Source organism: Rhincodon typus, chromosome 28 (genome assembly GCF_021869965.1).
Source record: "Rhincodon typus isolate 14 chromosome 28, sRhiTyp1.1, whole genome shotgun sequence".
Classification (NCBI taxonomy): Eukaryota; Metazoa; Chordata; class Chondrichthyes; order Orectolobiformes; family Rhincodontidae; genus Rhincodon; species Rhincodon typus.
The window spans coordinates 517,807-534,194 of NC_063359.1; the positions used below are offsets into that span (position 1 = coordinate 517,807).

Genomic DNA, 16,388 nt, shown 5'->3' on the forward strand with positions numbered 1-16,388 from the left:
GCTGCTTGGCCTGCTGTGTTCATCCAGCTCTTCACCTTGTTATCTCAGATTTTCCAGCATCTGCAGTTCCTACTACCTCTGAAAAAAGCTTTGGCAGTGTAATTTCCAAACCAGGGGTTCTCAGTTTTGTAAGTATTTATTTAAGACGACTTTACAGTTCACAGGAATGAACTCAAGTGAGTCATGCAAGTCAAATGTAAAGATTTGATATAGAGAGGTATTTTTCTTTCGACGACACGATGGCTCAGTGGTTAGCACTGCTGCCTCACAGCGACAGGGACCCGGGTTCGATTTCACCCTCAGGTGACTGTCGGTGTGGAGTTTGCACATTCTCCCCGTGACTGCCTGGGTTCTCTTCGGGTGCTCCGGTTTCCCACCAATGAGTTTAGATGGATTGGACATGTTAAATTACCCTTAGTGTCCAGGGATGTGCAGGCTAGCTGGATTAGCCATAGGAAATGCAGGGTTTCAGGGATTGGGTATGGGGTGTGGGTCTGGGTTGGATACTCTTCAGCAGGGTGGTGTGAACTTGTTTCCACACTGTAGGGATTCTATGATTCTCTGAATGTGAATCACTGTAAAGTGATGGTGTTGGGGAATAGACTGAAGCCATGGTTTCCTGTGTACTTAAAATTTTCTAAATGGGTTCTATAAGCAGATAGTCTGATATTTATTATTGGTTTTGTCTTTTGTGCAATAAACAACTGCTCCTGTTGTTAAAGAAACTCCTCAGCATTGTGTTTGGAGGAAGGGAAGGGGTTAGTTACCTCAGTTGTTGGACAGCTGGTTTGCAACGCAGAGTGACACCAACAGCACAGGTTCAATTCCTGCTCTGACTGAGGTTACCATAAAGTTCTTACATCTTGACCTCACCCGTTGCCTGAGGCATGGTGACCCGCAGGTCAAACTCACCACCAATCATATCTCTTTCTAACAACAGAGCAACCCTACGATTTCCTGGGATTAAAGTGACTTTGCCATCGTCTGACCATGTTTTAGTGAATGACTAACACATTAACTAAAATTAAAAAAAGTAAAAAGATTTCATTCTGAGCTCTGACTTGTTCAGTAATACCATCAGCTGGGATCCTGACATGACCATTGGCTTTAGAGAAATCACCTCTTTTAATCAAACACTACTCAAACAAACAGAATACATGAGCACAAACTTCCAAGAAACACAATCCCATAGGCATTAAATTCCAACAAATTGAATCTCATCCATACATACCAAGCAATACCCCTTTAAAATTAATATTTCTGGACTCACTTGCCTTGCTCTTCAACATTTTGCTTCCATTTGCTGTCAGACACCAGCAATGCCACCATGGATACACCTTCCCAAAGTAGATTACTGGTAAACCTGAACCTTTCAAATGTCATTTTCAGGATTAAAAAAGCATATCTTCTTGACCCCAGTATCATGAGTTGCTAATAGAGAAAGCAGGGACAGAAACGGCTTTAGAATCCAAAGGATCGTTGGAGCTGTGATGGGCAATTCTTAGCTGAACCAGCTCATCATAAATATCACAGGCAACTCTCAAGAAATGAAAGTTGATTGGCAATAAAAGAGAAGCACAGCCTAATGATATCATTAGGGACAGAAAAGAGCAGCAGCAAATATTTATCACAGCAGAGTTAAGTTCAACTTCAATATCAGTGAACAACCTAAGCAAATTGATTGTTGGATAACACGCCACCGCCGAAAAGTCAGCAAAAAGCATGTAGGATACTACTAGATGCTCTTCACTGCCTTGAGATTACTTTTCCAGCACCTCGCCCCTTCCAGCACCTCCCCCCTCCCACCACCCAAACCCTTCCTAATCCCTCCACTGTGAAAAGCAAGAGCAATAGCAGCAAGACCATGGAAACATCATCACTTCAGAGTTACACACCAACCTGACTTGGAAATATGTTGCTGTTCCTTCAGTGTGTCAAAATCTGGAATCCCTGTCTAACAAAACTGCAAATACCTTCACCACATGGGCCTTCACGTGTGAAAGGAAGACAGTTCACTAACACCTTAAGAACAGTCAAGGGTTGACAAGAAGTATTGTCTGAAAACAGAATTAAAAGAATTCAGCACCTGTTGGTGTCAAGCTGAAGTGTGTCAAACAATACTCCTCGTGGCTATGTCATACAGACACCATTTTCACTAACTTGCCAACAAGTGCATTACACCATCACTCAGCCCAGCCTGTTTTAGAGAATCAAAAACAGAAACTGCTGGAAAATCTTAGCAGGTGTGGCAGCATCTGTGGAGAGAAATCGATTAACATTTTGGTTTGACTGACCCGAAACATTAACTCTGATTTCTCTCCACAAATGCTGCCAGACCTGCTGAGATTTTCCAGCAATTTCTGTTTTTGTTTCTACTTTACAGCATCCACAGTTCTTTCTGTTTTAGGTCAGAAGTCACACGATACCAGGTTATAGTCCAACAGGTTTATTTGAAATCACAAAACTTTGGAACAGCGCCTGTGATTTCAAATAAACCTGTTGGACTATAACTTGGTGCCATGTGACTTCAACCCTTGTCCACCCCAGTCCTACACCGGCACCTCCATATCATGGCTTCCTGCTTTAGACAGTGTTCTGAGAAATGCCAGTGCTCCATTAGTAAGCACACTAGCGCAGCATAAATGCATTCTCTCACATTCTCAGGTCAAAACCTTCAGGGGACCCATACACAACTGCCTGTGAAACAGCTCAGTGTAAAGTTCCAGTAACACCTCACACTAAGGGATGCGACCTGATAACAGCAGCTATCACTGGCCTGAAGTCAGCACCGGTTTACTACTGAGCAAACTGAGAGCTTCACATTAACTTGTAGACATGTTGGTCCTGTAGGTAACAGCCTCCCCAATTGGGAAGAGCTCACAGACGTTGACTGTCTTATCTAGAGTGTGATTTCTTTCTGTAGAGGTAGCTAAACAGGAGCAAAGAAAGGAAATTAATTCCTCTGAATGACAGGCTGGGAAAATACCCATCAGGATATCTGATAAGATGTAAAGGGCTTTCTCTTTCAATACAACTGATAACATTTTTTAAAAAATAGAGAGCAAATAAACAAAACAAAGTTATCTTTGATCAAAGGCTCACTTGAAGTTGAGATCAGTTAGAACTTCACACAAGACACCTGATTCTCGGTTAACTCCGACTACAGTTAAAACAGACTTTGTCTATTGTGCTTAGCCCCACAGTAAATAGTGCACCTACACAATTGATCATTGTCCAATTGCAGACTGCCCTCCCCATTAAGTTTATGATCTCAAGCCAAATGTGACGAAGAAAACACTCAAACCAAATGTGATCAATCGGATGTCTACCTCTTGGAGACAATGCTCTCACTGGGGATGAATATATTGCCTCCTCCTGGAACCAGGAACCTCAAGCAATAAAGGTCAGACAGCAGACTGCTCAACTTGGGGGGCCTTACACCATCACAAGAAATTTATATGGGAAGAAACTGGGAACTGGGGTCTAAGTTGCAACACGTGAGCAGAGAAAATCAGCCCAGTGCACAGCTCAGGGGAGAAATCAGTCAGCGTTGGGGGGCGGGGAACCTGGGAAGCGGGGTGTGAAATTGGACAGGGAGGGGGAAATTGAAGAGGGCAATTCAATATGTGGACAACACTTGCAAGTGTCAGGAGCAAACTGGCTTTTCACTAAAACTGAGAAAGTATCTCTTCCAATCAGGTCCCACAACACAATACCGCCTCAGAGATAGTAAGAACTGCCGATGCTGGAGTCTGAGATAACAAGATGTGGAGCTGGATGAACACAGCAGGCCAGGCAGCAGCAGAGGAGCAGGAAAGCTGACGTTTCGGGTCTGTACCCTTCTTCAGAAATAGGGGAGGGGAAAGGGGCTCTGAAATAAATAGAGAGTGGGGGAGGCGGTGATAGAAGGTGGATAGTGGACCAGATAGGTGGAGAGAAGATGGACAGGTCAGGGAGGCGGGGATGAAGCTAGTAAAGGTGAGTGTAGGTAGGGAGTTGGGATGGGGGTTGGTCAGTGAGGAGGGAGGGGTGGGTAGGTGGAAGGAGAGACGGACAGGTCAAGGAGGCGGGGACGAGAGGGGGTGCTGGTCTTGGGATGAGGTTGGGGATGGGGAGACTTTGAAGCTCGTAAAGTCCACATTGAGACTATTGGATTGAAGGGTTCCAAGGCGGAATATGAGGTGCTGTTCCTCCAGTTTTCGGGTGGCATTGTTGTGACACTGGAGGAGGCCCAGATTGGACATGTCGTCCAGGGAGTGGGAGGGGGATTTGAAGTGGTTCGCAACTGGGAGGTGTTGTCGTAATACCTCCTCACCCTGATCAATTAATTCAATGGTAAGTCCCTGGAAAATGTGGACCACATCTCAATGAAGGCAGACATAGAAGACAATAATTTCCAATGGTCTGTCGGGGCAGCTTGTCATTGAGCTGACTGAGGAAAGAAGTATTTGATGACCAGCATCTCAAACTCAAAATGGCAGCAGAAGTCCTCATGTTTCTATAGGCTTCCACTGTGACTCCCAGGACGGCAGCAGAAACACGTTAGCTACCTCAAAACCTTCCTGAAGAGGTCAAACATCTCCCACTGGCCCTGGGTTGTGTCCAACCAAAATTGGGGAGATTCAACCAGCAAGATATCCCGAATAGCTTGAGAGCTTTCTTCATGAATATGCATAAGTGGCAGAGGAAGCGCACACACCTTCAAGTCCCCATTACAGCTTTTCTGCAGCTTCAGGGCATCTCTGTAATTCCCATACAGATTTGTTTCTATATATATTACCAACTAGTTGGTGGCTTATAGGATATACAATCAGAAGCATAAATATCCTGTATTATTTCTTAACGCTAACCAAATATATTCTGCGCCCAAAATATAAACAATATTCTGGAAATACTCCACAAGTCTAGCAGTATCTGTGGGGGGAGAGAGGGAGCGAGGGGGAGAGAGAGAGAGAGAGGGGGGGAGAGGGAGAGAGAGAGAGAGAGAGAGAGAGAGAGAGAGAGAGAGAAAGAGAGAAACAGAACCACTTAAGCCCAGCTCAGGCCCTGATGGAAGGTCTCCTTTGTGTTCTTTTATACATTCCACCTAGTACTTGATCAACTTTAAGTACAATCTTTCTAAAACTTCCTCTGCATCAATTTCTAACCTATCAGGTGCTGCAAACTCCTCCCTCTGCATTATGACTTAAGTCTGACTCTTCTATGATAAAGATAGATGCAAAATATTAATTTAGAACTTCAGCCATGTTCCCTGCTTTTATAAACAACAACAAAAATAGAAATTGCTGGAAAAGCTCAGCAGGTCTGGCAGCATCTGAGAAGAGAATCAGAGTTAACGTTTCAGGTCCAATGACCCTTCTTCAGAACCTGCTTTTATGCCACAAATACCCTTTAGGTCCCTAATCAGCCCCATTCCTCCTTTAATTAGTCATTTAATATTTACAAGCCTATAGAAGACATTTGTATTCCTTTTATGTTAGCCATAAGTCTCCTCATACTCTCTGATTCTCTTGTTTTTTTCTAAATCACTCTCCTCTGAATCTTCTGCATTCTGTCTGATTCTCACTTACAATATTCCCTGACCTCTGTCATTTGCATCCTGTTTCTGCTTCATTCTTTATTCCTGTGTCATAGAGTCATGGAGATATACAGCACAGAACCAGACCCATCGGTCCAACTCGTCTTGGCCGACCAGATATCTTATATAATCTATTTGCAAACATTTGGCCCATATCCCTCTAAAATCTTCCTATTCATATATACATCCAGATGCCTTTTAAATGTTGTAATCGTACCAGCCTCCATCACTTCCTCTGGCAGCTCATTCCATACACGCACCACCCTTTGTGTTAAAAAGTTGCCCCTTAGGTTCCTTCTATATCTTTCCCTCTCACCGTAAACCTATGCCATTAGTGTTTTGATATAACAAGGTGTCGAGCTGGTTGAACACAGCAGGCCAAGCAGCATCAGAGGAGCAGGAAGGCTGACGTTTCGGGCCTACACCCTTCTTCAGAAATGGGTTTTGTGTTATCCATTAGTGTTTTGGATTTGTTTGACATACGTTTTTCCTTCATGGTTGCTTTGAAAATATATTGTTTTAAGAAACTGTCCCAACATACTCTGAACTCATCATCAAAGCTAAATTTGCCAATTTGATTTGTTCAATCCATAAGACGATTAAAGTCATCACGATTATTGAGGCACCTCTCTGACCAGTCCTCATCATTTATGTTAAATAGTCTAGTCCTGTTCTCGAGTTCCTCTTGACTCCAGCAACCAAAAACTTCAATTAGAGACGAAGGAAAAGCTGGGAAAGATTTGTAACTATTGTCCAAACACTGTATTATAGGAGAAAACTAGCGATACCAAAACCACAGCTTTGAACATTTCTAGTCAGCCACTTAACTCTTACAATTGTACTGAGTAGTTGTACTGTGAGTGACTATATAGCACTTGATCAGTCCACGAAGGCTTAGCAAAGAATTTGATGATAGGTAATATTGTGGGGAATGAGTCAGGCATCTTCTTCTAAACTTTATGTGGCCCGTGTTTCCTACATAGATGCTTGGAACGGAATGGCAAGGATGCCAAAGTGGTTTCTCAGAGCTGTAAGACTCTAGAGAGTGCTTTTGTTTTCATACAAATTCTCAGTACAGTGCTCTCCTGCCTTTGCATCACTGACATATGTCTTCCCCTCTGTTGGAGATGTTGCCTCCTCAGAGAACACTGCCAGAGAGGTCCTCTAAGAACTTAGTCCTTGTGAGAGACAGAACAGTGGATGTAATTTGCTCATGCAGGGAATCACAACCAAAATTATCTCTGCATTCACCCTAAATCCACACAACATATTATTTCAAAGGAGTAGAAATTCCAGTTTGTCGTCTCCTGTCAAAGTCAGAGGAACTATATATCTTTATCACAATCACATGCGTGACACAAAGTTTCCACAGATCATGACTCTAAATTAGGACTATCCTAATGGGCATAGCTTAGACACAATGTCAAAACCAGCTGAGATTTAGTACAAGATGCCCGCACCCAGACTGGTGTACAACTACAGCAGTCTAGAGAAACGTTGGGGCAAAGATTGTTCAAATATATTATAGTTTCGGTAACATTAAAGGAGGAAATTAACAATCACTGGAGTGATTTTTCAGCATGAGGTTACTGATATCAAATAGGCTGCACCAAATTTCAGAACAACGGACAGGCACATCTAAAAATGGAGGTTCTTCCAGGAACAAACAGATCTCTACCAGCACAGCAGAGTCATGTTCACTGTGGATGAAGGCCTCTGACCTTAATGCTTCCTAGTAATTACTAATAATACTGTATCCAAACAGACCACAAATAATAAGGCCATTTTCAAAGGCCTTTTTCTTTCTGCAGATATTGACTTATGCCCCCTTTGAGACTGGCTGAGTCCGGTCTTCAGACAGGGCAAGTTGCAGGAAATGCCTTTGTTGCTATGAGATAGAGCCCAGACATCTGGCAGGGAAATGCTATCAGTCACTTACAGGCATTGGTCCAACAACGCTGAATGCATGTTATTTACTGATAGCTTGCTAAGCAGGCAAGGCAGCTGACAGATCCACAATCCAATATTTTCAAAAAAACACTTTACATCAATCTTGCTTCGCTGATTTCTCAAAGTGGCCACTGCTCTCTAAGTATCACATCAATGTTTAAAAGCACACATGACTGCTTGAACTTCACACTGACAACTTTGAACTGGAATTTCTTGCTCAAGCTGATAACCCGCAGACTGGAAGTAGGCACCGAGTTCACTGGTTCACCAACCTCAGAGTGTGGACCAATTCCTGAACTATTAGGTTATTAGTTAAGCTTCACCACTATACAACTGAAGCTGGGACAAGTAGCAGTTTGAGCTGTATGGGCTGTTTGTGCAGCACGTCAGAGGGAGTAGGGAGCTGACCTGCAATAACTCACAGTGACTTACCTAACCCAAGAAATACAAGAGACAGGAATGGATCAATACAGAACCTGAAGTAAAACAAAGAACTGCAGCTGGAGATCTGAAACAAAAATAGAAATTGCTCCAGAAACTCAGCAGGTCTGGAAGTATCTGTAGGAAGAAAATAGGGTAAATATTTCATGTCCAGTGACTCGGGTTCTGACAAAGGCACATTGGACTCAAAACATTAACTATGCTTTCTTTCAACAGATGCTGCTAGACCTGCTGAGTTTCTCCAACAATTTCTGGATTTGTTTCAGAACCTATAGTAGGCAACTTAACAACTGACAAGTATGTTACTTGTGTACAGGACTGCAACTTCCCAACCTGCACAACACCCCACCCCTCTCCTACCATTCTCAGCGCCTTAATTACCATATCCCTCATTCCTATTCTATGTCCAATCGCTGCTCATCTTCTTATAGGACATCTCTCCCATTCTTCATGAAATTCTGGCTGTAGAGTAAGTCTTCATGCCCATCCCCACCCTGTCACAAACTGCTTGACCCACAATGTCCAAGTTCAGCACGTGCTCCTTTACTCTGCACCACAGCACTATCAGTGAAGGATACAAGGTTTGGTCAAACACGGTCCAGTCTCCCCCACAAAGTGGTACACCTGTTGTCTGCTGTCCCAGCTGTGTAACACACAGACAACAACTAGCAGAGAAGAGCAAATAAGCAGAAAGAACACAAACAAAATCAAAGGTCACCTTTAGTAACTCATGACTGAAATCAGGCTTCTGTTACATTAGTGACTGACTGCAGGCATCATGCAGGTGGTGTAACTATAACAGGTACCCAGGAGGACAGCCAAAGGAGCATCCAAAAGTGATCATAAGACTCAAAATGCTGGCTTGAGCTGGGACATCAATTCAATCATTATAAGTGTCTAGAGCCTTTCCGGTTCACAGATACAGTTGCTATTCCCGATTGTTGCCTGGCACTCTAACTGGGAAGTGCATGTCAAGACCTGGAGTAAGGCCAGGACTAGGCTTGGCTGTGCTCAGTATTGTTGACTAAATGTACTGTGTTAATCCTACTACCAGAGCAGCAAGACTTTGCCAGCCAAACCATTTGCTCTAGTCAGTGATATCTTGGGCGATGATTCAATTACACTCTTGAATCATTACATCATTGCCAACTGCGTCACAAATTATGTGATGTTTATCCTCAATGCCAAATTTAAACAGTGGTTTGTTAGCACTTGTAAGATGACCCATCAAGTACTCAATGTTCTTTGTCATTTTCACAGTCTGTGCAAATTTTCCATGGGTATGATGCATTGTCTATTGTAACAGAGTGAAAGGGACACAGCAAACACCAGTAAAAGTAGGAAGCTGCAGTACACTCAAAGCCCCATTAGACGCATCACACAAACCTCCACAATTGCAAAATATACAAACAATGCATAAGAATTCACTCCTAGCCCCTTCTGGCTGTGCTTCAATTCCACAAGCACTTCAGCTCACTTCGAACCATTCAGCCCATCAAGTCCCCACATATCCTCCAAACAGCATCCCACACAGATCCACCCCAACCACCACACTATTCCTGTAACCCTGCAATTCCGATGGCTAATCCACCTAATCTACACATCTCTGGATATTATGAGCAATTTAGCATGGCCCGTCAACCTAACCTGCACATCTTTGTACTGTGGAAGGAAACCGCAGCATCTGGAAGAAACTCACATAGACGCAGGGAGAATGTCTGTGTGGAGTGCGCAGTCATCCGAGGCTAGAATTGAACCCGGGTCCCTGGTGCTGTGTGGCAACAATGCTAACCACCGAGCCGTCATACGAGGCACTTGTGCAACGCTTACTCTTCAATGTGTGATTCTAAATGTGGTGGATCGAAAGGGATCTGTCACAGCTGAGCATAGAAAAATCTCAGTTGTTCATTGAACACTGTCCAATTTAACTCCACCACTCACTTCCTCCAAATGATAGGTGTTGCTATGATTACCCACATAGGTACTAACGATGCCTATTCTTTATAGAATCATAGGAATATCTTCTTGGTAAAGACTGATGCTAAGTCATCATTTACTCATTTCAGCTGTGCCTCAAGCCTACCTGTGCAAATTTCCTATTTCATCACAAACAGGTCGTACAGCTTTTATTATTTTTAGTAGTCTTTCACTATTTATATATCTTTTATATTCCCTTTTATGTTGTTTGCTAGTTTCTTCTCATACTTTCTCTTTGCTTCCCTTATTTCTTTATTCACTTGTTTTTGAACAGTCAATGCTGTATTCAGCATATTTCTTAATTGTGTTATCCATTTGAAATGTGTCACAGGCTTTTTATTAGTCTCTATTTGTCATCTTCAGGGAGCTCTGGTTTTGTTTGCCCTATCTGGCCCCCGATATGGAAATGTACCTCGACCATCTCTGAATTATGTCCTTTCTGAAAGTGGCCAGTTGTTCAGTTACAGCTTTGCCAACTGATCTTTGATTCCAATTTATGTGGGCCAAAACCATTCTCACTTTACTGCAGTTAGCCTTTCTCCAATTAATTGTTTCTGATTGGAATTACTCCTCATCATTTCCATAGCAAACCTAAACCCGTTGATACAATTACAAAAGAAAATATTGCAGATGTTAGAAATTGGAAATAAAAATGAAAAATGCTAGAAGTACTCACTTCAGGCAGTCTAGAGTAGATAGAGATAGGATGAACAAGAGGGAAGGTGGAGGGCTGGAAAGATTAAATTACCAAAGGTTTCATAGTACAAAAGCTAAAGGGAGCAACAATATGACAAATCAAATAACTGAAGGTGAGTCTAATGAAGATGTGAAGGGCAGGAAAGCAGTGATCTGGGTGCAAATAAATTAAGAAAGAAATTTAAAAAACATGTATTGAAACCCAATGGGCAGAGGTTCTAACCTTGCATTTCTGAGGAAGGGTCACCAGACCCTTAACGTTAACTCTTTTTTCTTTACAGATGCTGCCAGAACTGCTGAGCTTTTTCAGCAACTTCTGTTTTTGTTTCTAATTTTACATTATTGAACTCACTTGTTCAGTCAAGTACCTACTCAGAAGAGGTGCTGTGCCTCATGTTTGCTTGAAACTTTGTTGGGAAACTGTAGGAGGCCAAGGACAGAGAGCTCAAAATGGGAACTAAGTGGAGAACTGCTATGACCAACGAGAGGACGTTTAGCATTTTACTTGTGTCCTGAAAGGATGCATTCTACAAAGTCTGTGCTTTGTCTACTCAATGTGGAAGATCATATTGTGAGCTGTGAATACTGCACACTAGATTGTAACAAGTACAAGATTTCTGCTTCACCTGGAATGGATGTTTAGAGTCGTGCATAATGAGCCAGGAGGGGACACACGTACCTGCTCTTGTGCTGAAATGGAAAGGTACTGTGCGAAAGGGAGGGGATTTAGGTGTCACTGAGGAGCAGACCAAGTGTCATATAGGGCAACTATCCTTCTGAGATGTTGGAGAGTAGAGTGAAAGGTGTTTGATGGTGTCATCAAACTAGAGCTGACAGAAATGTTGAATTTGGAGGCTGGTGGAGTGCAAGGTGAGGACAAGGAAAACCCTATCATGGTTCTGGAGGGAGGGGAAGGGGTGACAGTGAAACATCTGAACAGGAGCAACAGTGAATTTTCACAGGAAACAGTATGGAAGGGAGTGTAGTGTTCTGTTGGTTTGTAATGAACATGAGTTGATTACTTATGTCAGAAAGAGACATAGAAATGTCTGAAAAAGCTGGGAAAAGTCTGAGATGGACCAGATGGAAATGAGAGAAGGGTGAAAATTGAAAACAAAGATTTCCAATTCAGCATACAATGCTATTCTTTTTTCTTTCAATGCGATATAGAACATAGAACAGTACAGCGCAGAAACAGGTTCTTCAGCCCATTAAGTCTGTGCCAACCATGATGCCATTCTAAACCAATCCCAACTGCCTGCACATGGTCCATATTGTTCTATTCCCTGCCTGTTGATGTCTAAATTCCTCTTAAACATTGCTAATGTATCGACTTCCCAGGTACGTTCCACGTACCTACCCTCCTCTGTGTAAAAACCTTTCCTCGCAAGTCTCCTTTAAACTTTTCCCTCTCACTTTAAAACTATGACCCCTAGTATTTGGCATTTCAACATTAGGAAAAAGACTAAATATCTGTCCTATCCACACCTCTCATAATTTTACACTCCAATCATGGAGTGAGAACAATCTAAGTTTGCACAACCTCTCCTTATAGCTAATACATGCCTATCCAGGCAACATCCTGGTAAACCTTTTTTGCACCCTTTCCACAGCTCCACATCCTTCCAGAACTGCACACAATACTCCAAATGTAGTCTTATATAGCTAAAACATGACTAGCCAACTTTAATACCCAATGCCAAACCGATGAAGGCAAGAATGCAGTTGCCTTCATTACCACCTTATCCACTTGGTTTTGTACTTTGTACGTTAAGATGGCTCCAGAGAATAGCGACTTTGTACACTTTTCACTGTACTCCTATGTTCCTGTACTTGAGCATGTGTGTCAATAAAATTTAACTCTAATTCTAATTCTAACTTGTGTTTCCACTTTCAGGGAACTAGGGACTTGGACACCAAGATCCCTCTGCATATCAATGCTCCCAAGGGTCCTGCCATTTACTGTATACCTTCCTCTTGCATTTGACCTCCCAAAATGCATCATCTCATACTTGTCCTTATTAAAGTCCATCTGCCATTTCTTCACCCAACTTTCCAAATGGTTTACATCCTGTTTTATCCTTTGATAACCATCCTCACTATCCACAACTCCACCAATTTCCAAGTTGTCTGTTGAACTTACTAATCAGACCACCTACATTTTAGTCTATATCATTTATATATATGACAAATAAAAGAGGTCCCAGCACTGATCCTTGCGGAGCACCTCTGGTGACAGATCTCCAGTCAGAAAAATATTCCTTCACAAGTACCCTCTGTCTTTTATGACACAAGCCAATTTTGTATCCCGCTTGCCATGGTTCCCATGTAACTTAATTTTCTGGGTAGGCTACCATGAAGGACCTTGTCAAATATTTTAGTGAAGTCCATATAGACAACATTGACTGCCCTACCCTCATTAATCATCTTTGTCACTTCCTCAAAAAACTCTATCAAGTTTGAGAGACACAACCTCCCCTGCATAAAGCCATTGCTGACTATTTGTAAGAAGTGCATTCTTCTCCAAATGCAAGTTAATTGTACACTTAAAAATCTGCTCTTAACTTCCCTACCACCGAGGTAATGAGCACTGGCCTATAATTTCCTAGATTCTCCCTGTTGCCCTTCTTAAAGAAAGGAACAACATCGGCTATTCTCTAGTCTTCTGGGACCTCGCCTGTGGCTAAAGTGGATACAAAGATCTCTGTCAAAGCCTGAGCAATCTCCTCTCTTACCTCCTTCAGTATCCTGGGATAAATTCCGAGGGCCTGATGGGATCTAACTACCTTAATGTTTTTCCAGATACCGAACACTTCCTTCTCCTCAAGTCAACATGTCCCTCCCTAATCTTACCATCATCCATGTCTTCTCCATGGTAAATAATGATGCAAAATACTCATTAAGAATTTAACCCACTCCCTCTGATTCCATGCATAAATTCCCTCCAATGTCTTTGAGTGGACCTATCCTTTCCCTAGTTGTCCTCTTGCTCCAAATATACAGGTAAAAAATGCCTTGGGATTCTCATTAATCCTAATTGCCAAGGATGTTCCATGGCCCCTTCTAGCCCTCCAAATTTTTGTTTAAAGTCTTTTCTGCCTCCTTTGTACTCAAAAATCTTGTTTGATTTCAGTTTCCTAAACCTTACATATACTTTCTTTCTTCTTTAGACTAAACTTTCAATATCTCTAGTAATCCAAGGTTCCTGAATCTTGCCACCCTTATCTTTCAGTCTTATAGCACATGCCGATCCTTAACTCTGATCAACCGGTCTTTAAAATAAAACCACGTCAGATGTAGATTTATCTTCAAACAGCCCACAATCTAATTCCTCCAGTTCCTGCCTAACACTGTCGTAATTATCCTTCTCCAAAATCAGCACTTTCACCCGAGGACCAGTCTTATCTTTATTCACAACTATCTTAAAACATATGGAATTATGATCATTTCCCCCTATAATTCTCCCCAAATTAAACTTCATCATCTGGCCAGGCTTGGTCTCCAATACAATGGCTAGTATGGCCCCTTCCCTAGTTGTTCTATCTCCATATTGTTTTAAGAAATCCTCCTGCATGCACCTAACAAATTTTGTCCCATCTAAGTCCCTGGCACTAAAAGAGCCCTAGTCAATATTGGCGAAGTTAAAATCACCCACTACAACAACCCTGTTGTTCTTACAAATTTCCATGATCTGCTTACATATCTGTGCCTTCATCTCTTGCAGGGTATTTGGAGGAAGAGTATAACTCCATCATATTGATTGCACCTTTCATATTCCTACATTCTACCAATATGGCCTCACTGGATAAGACCTCCTAGATATCACCTCTTAATGCAGTTCTGACATTCTTCTCAATCAGTAATGCAACTCCCCCATTCCTTTCACATCCATCTCTATCACACCTGAAACATTAAACCCTGGAATGGTGTGTTGCCGGTTCTGTCCTTCTCTCAACCAAACTTCTGCAATGGCTACCTCATTGTAGTTCCATATACTAATCCAGGCTCTAAGCTGATCTGTCTTACCTGTTATACTCCTTTCATTAAAATAAATACACTTCATACCACCAGTCCTGCCATGTTCACTAACCTGGCCCTGTGGTAAGGCCGGCATTTGTTGCCCATCCGTAAATGATCCTGAACAGAGCGGCTGTCTAGTCCATTTCAGAGGATAGTCAATGATAAACCACACTGCTTTGGGTATGAACAGGACAAACAAGGTCAGGACGGCAGATTTCCATCCCTAAAAGGACACACTGAATAAGAAAGGTTCTTTTTTTAATGATAATCAGCTGTGGTTTCATGGTCACCATAATGGACACTAGCTTAATATTCCAGAGGATATTCCTGGGAAAACGTCTGATTAAGTTTTATGGGTGGAACTGAGAAAGAAGAAAGGGCTCATCACCTTATTGGGATTGTATTGTAGGCTCCCCAATGGTCAGCAGTAAATTGAGAATCAAACTTGTAAGGAGATCTCAGATGTCTGTAAGAATAACAGGATTGTAATGGTAGAGGATTTTAACTTTCCAAACATAGACGGGGACTGCCATACTGTTTAGGGCTTGGATGGAGAGGAATTTATTGAGTGTGTACAAGAAAATGTTCTTATTCAACTTGCGAATGTACCTACTAGAGAAGAAGCAAAACTTGACCTTCTCTTGGGAAATAAGACAGGGCAAGTGACTGAGGTGTCACTGAGGGAGCACTTTGGGGCCAGCAATCATAATTCTATTTGTTTTACAATAGTTATGGAAAAGGCAAGACCTGATCTAAAAGTTAAAGTTCTCAATTGGCGTAAGGTCAATTTTGATGGTGTCAACTTTCAAAAGTTGGTTGGGATTGACTATTCGCAGGTGAAGGGATGGTGGAAAGTGGAAGGCCTTCAAAAATGAGATAACAAGAATTCAGAGTCAGTACGTTGCTGTTAGTGCGAAGGGCAAAGCTGGTAGGTGTAGGAAATGCTGGATGACTAGAGAAATTGAAGCTCTGCTCAAGGAAAAGGAGGCGGCATATGTCAGATATAAACAGCTGGGATCGAGTGAATCCCAGAGGAGTATAACGGCAGTAGGAGTATACTTAAGAGGAAAATCAGGAGGGCAAAAAGGGGACATGAGATAACTTTCGCAAATAGGGTTAAGGAGAATTCAAAGAGATTCTACAAATACAATAAGGGCAAAACAGTAACTAGGAAGAGAATAGGGCCCTTTAAAGATCAACATAGCTGTCCATGTGTGGAACCATGGGGAATGGCTGAGATACTAAACGAGTATTTTGTGCCAGTATTTACTGTGGAGAAGAACATGGAAGGTAAAGAACTTGGGGAAAAAATTAGTGATATCACGAAAAGTGCCCATATTACAGAAGAGGTGCTGGATGTCTGAAAACACAACAAGGTGGATAAATCCTCAGGACCTGATTGGTGTTTGCCAGAACTTTGTGGGAAGTTAGGGAAGAGATTGCTGGGCACCTTGCTCAGATATTTGTATCATCAATAGCCATGAGTGAGGTGCCGGAAGACTGGAGGTGGTGGTGGAGGGTGGTTTTTCAGATTAGAGGTTTGTGACTAGTGGTATGCCACAAGGATCTGTGCTGGGTCCACTGCTTTTTGTCATTTATATAAATGATTTGGATGTGAACATATGAAGTATAATTAGTAAATTTGCAGATGACACCAAAATTGAAGTGAAGAAGGCTATGTCAGAGTACAACGGTACCTTGGTCAGATGGGCCAATGGGTCGAGGA

The 16,388-nt window shown here is 42.2% G+C and overlaps 1 protein-coding gene across 1 annotated transcript in view; it reads right to left on the bottom strand.

Moving 5' to 3' along the window:
- Window positions 1–9,704: 9,704 nt before the first annotated feature.
- LOC109924898 (exonuclease mut-7 homolog) overlaps window positions 9,705–16,388 on the bottom strand; it is an 86,571-nt gene continuing 79,887 nt past the window's right edge. The window contains 1 exon segment of the mRNA XM_048613336.1: window positions 9,705–9,815. Within this exon segment, the coding sequence (XP_048469293.1) occupies window positions 9,705–9,815 (111 nt within the window).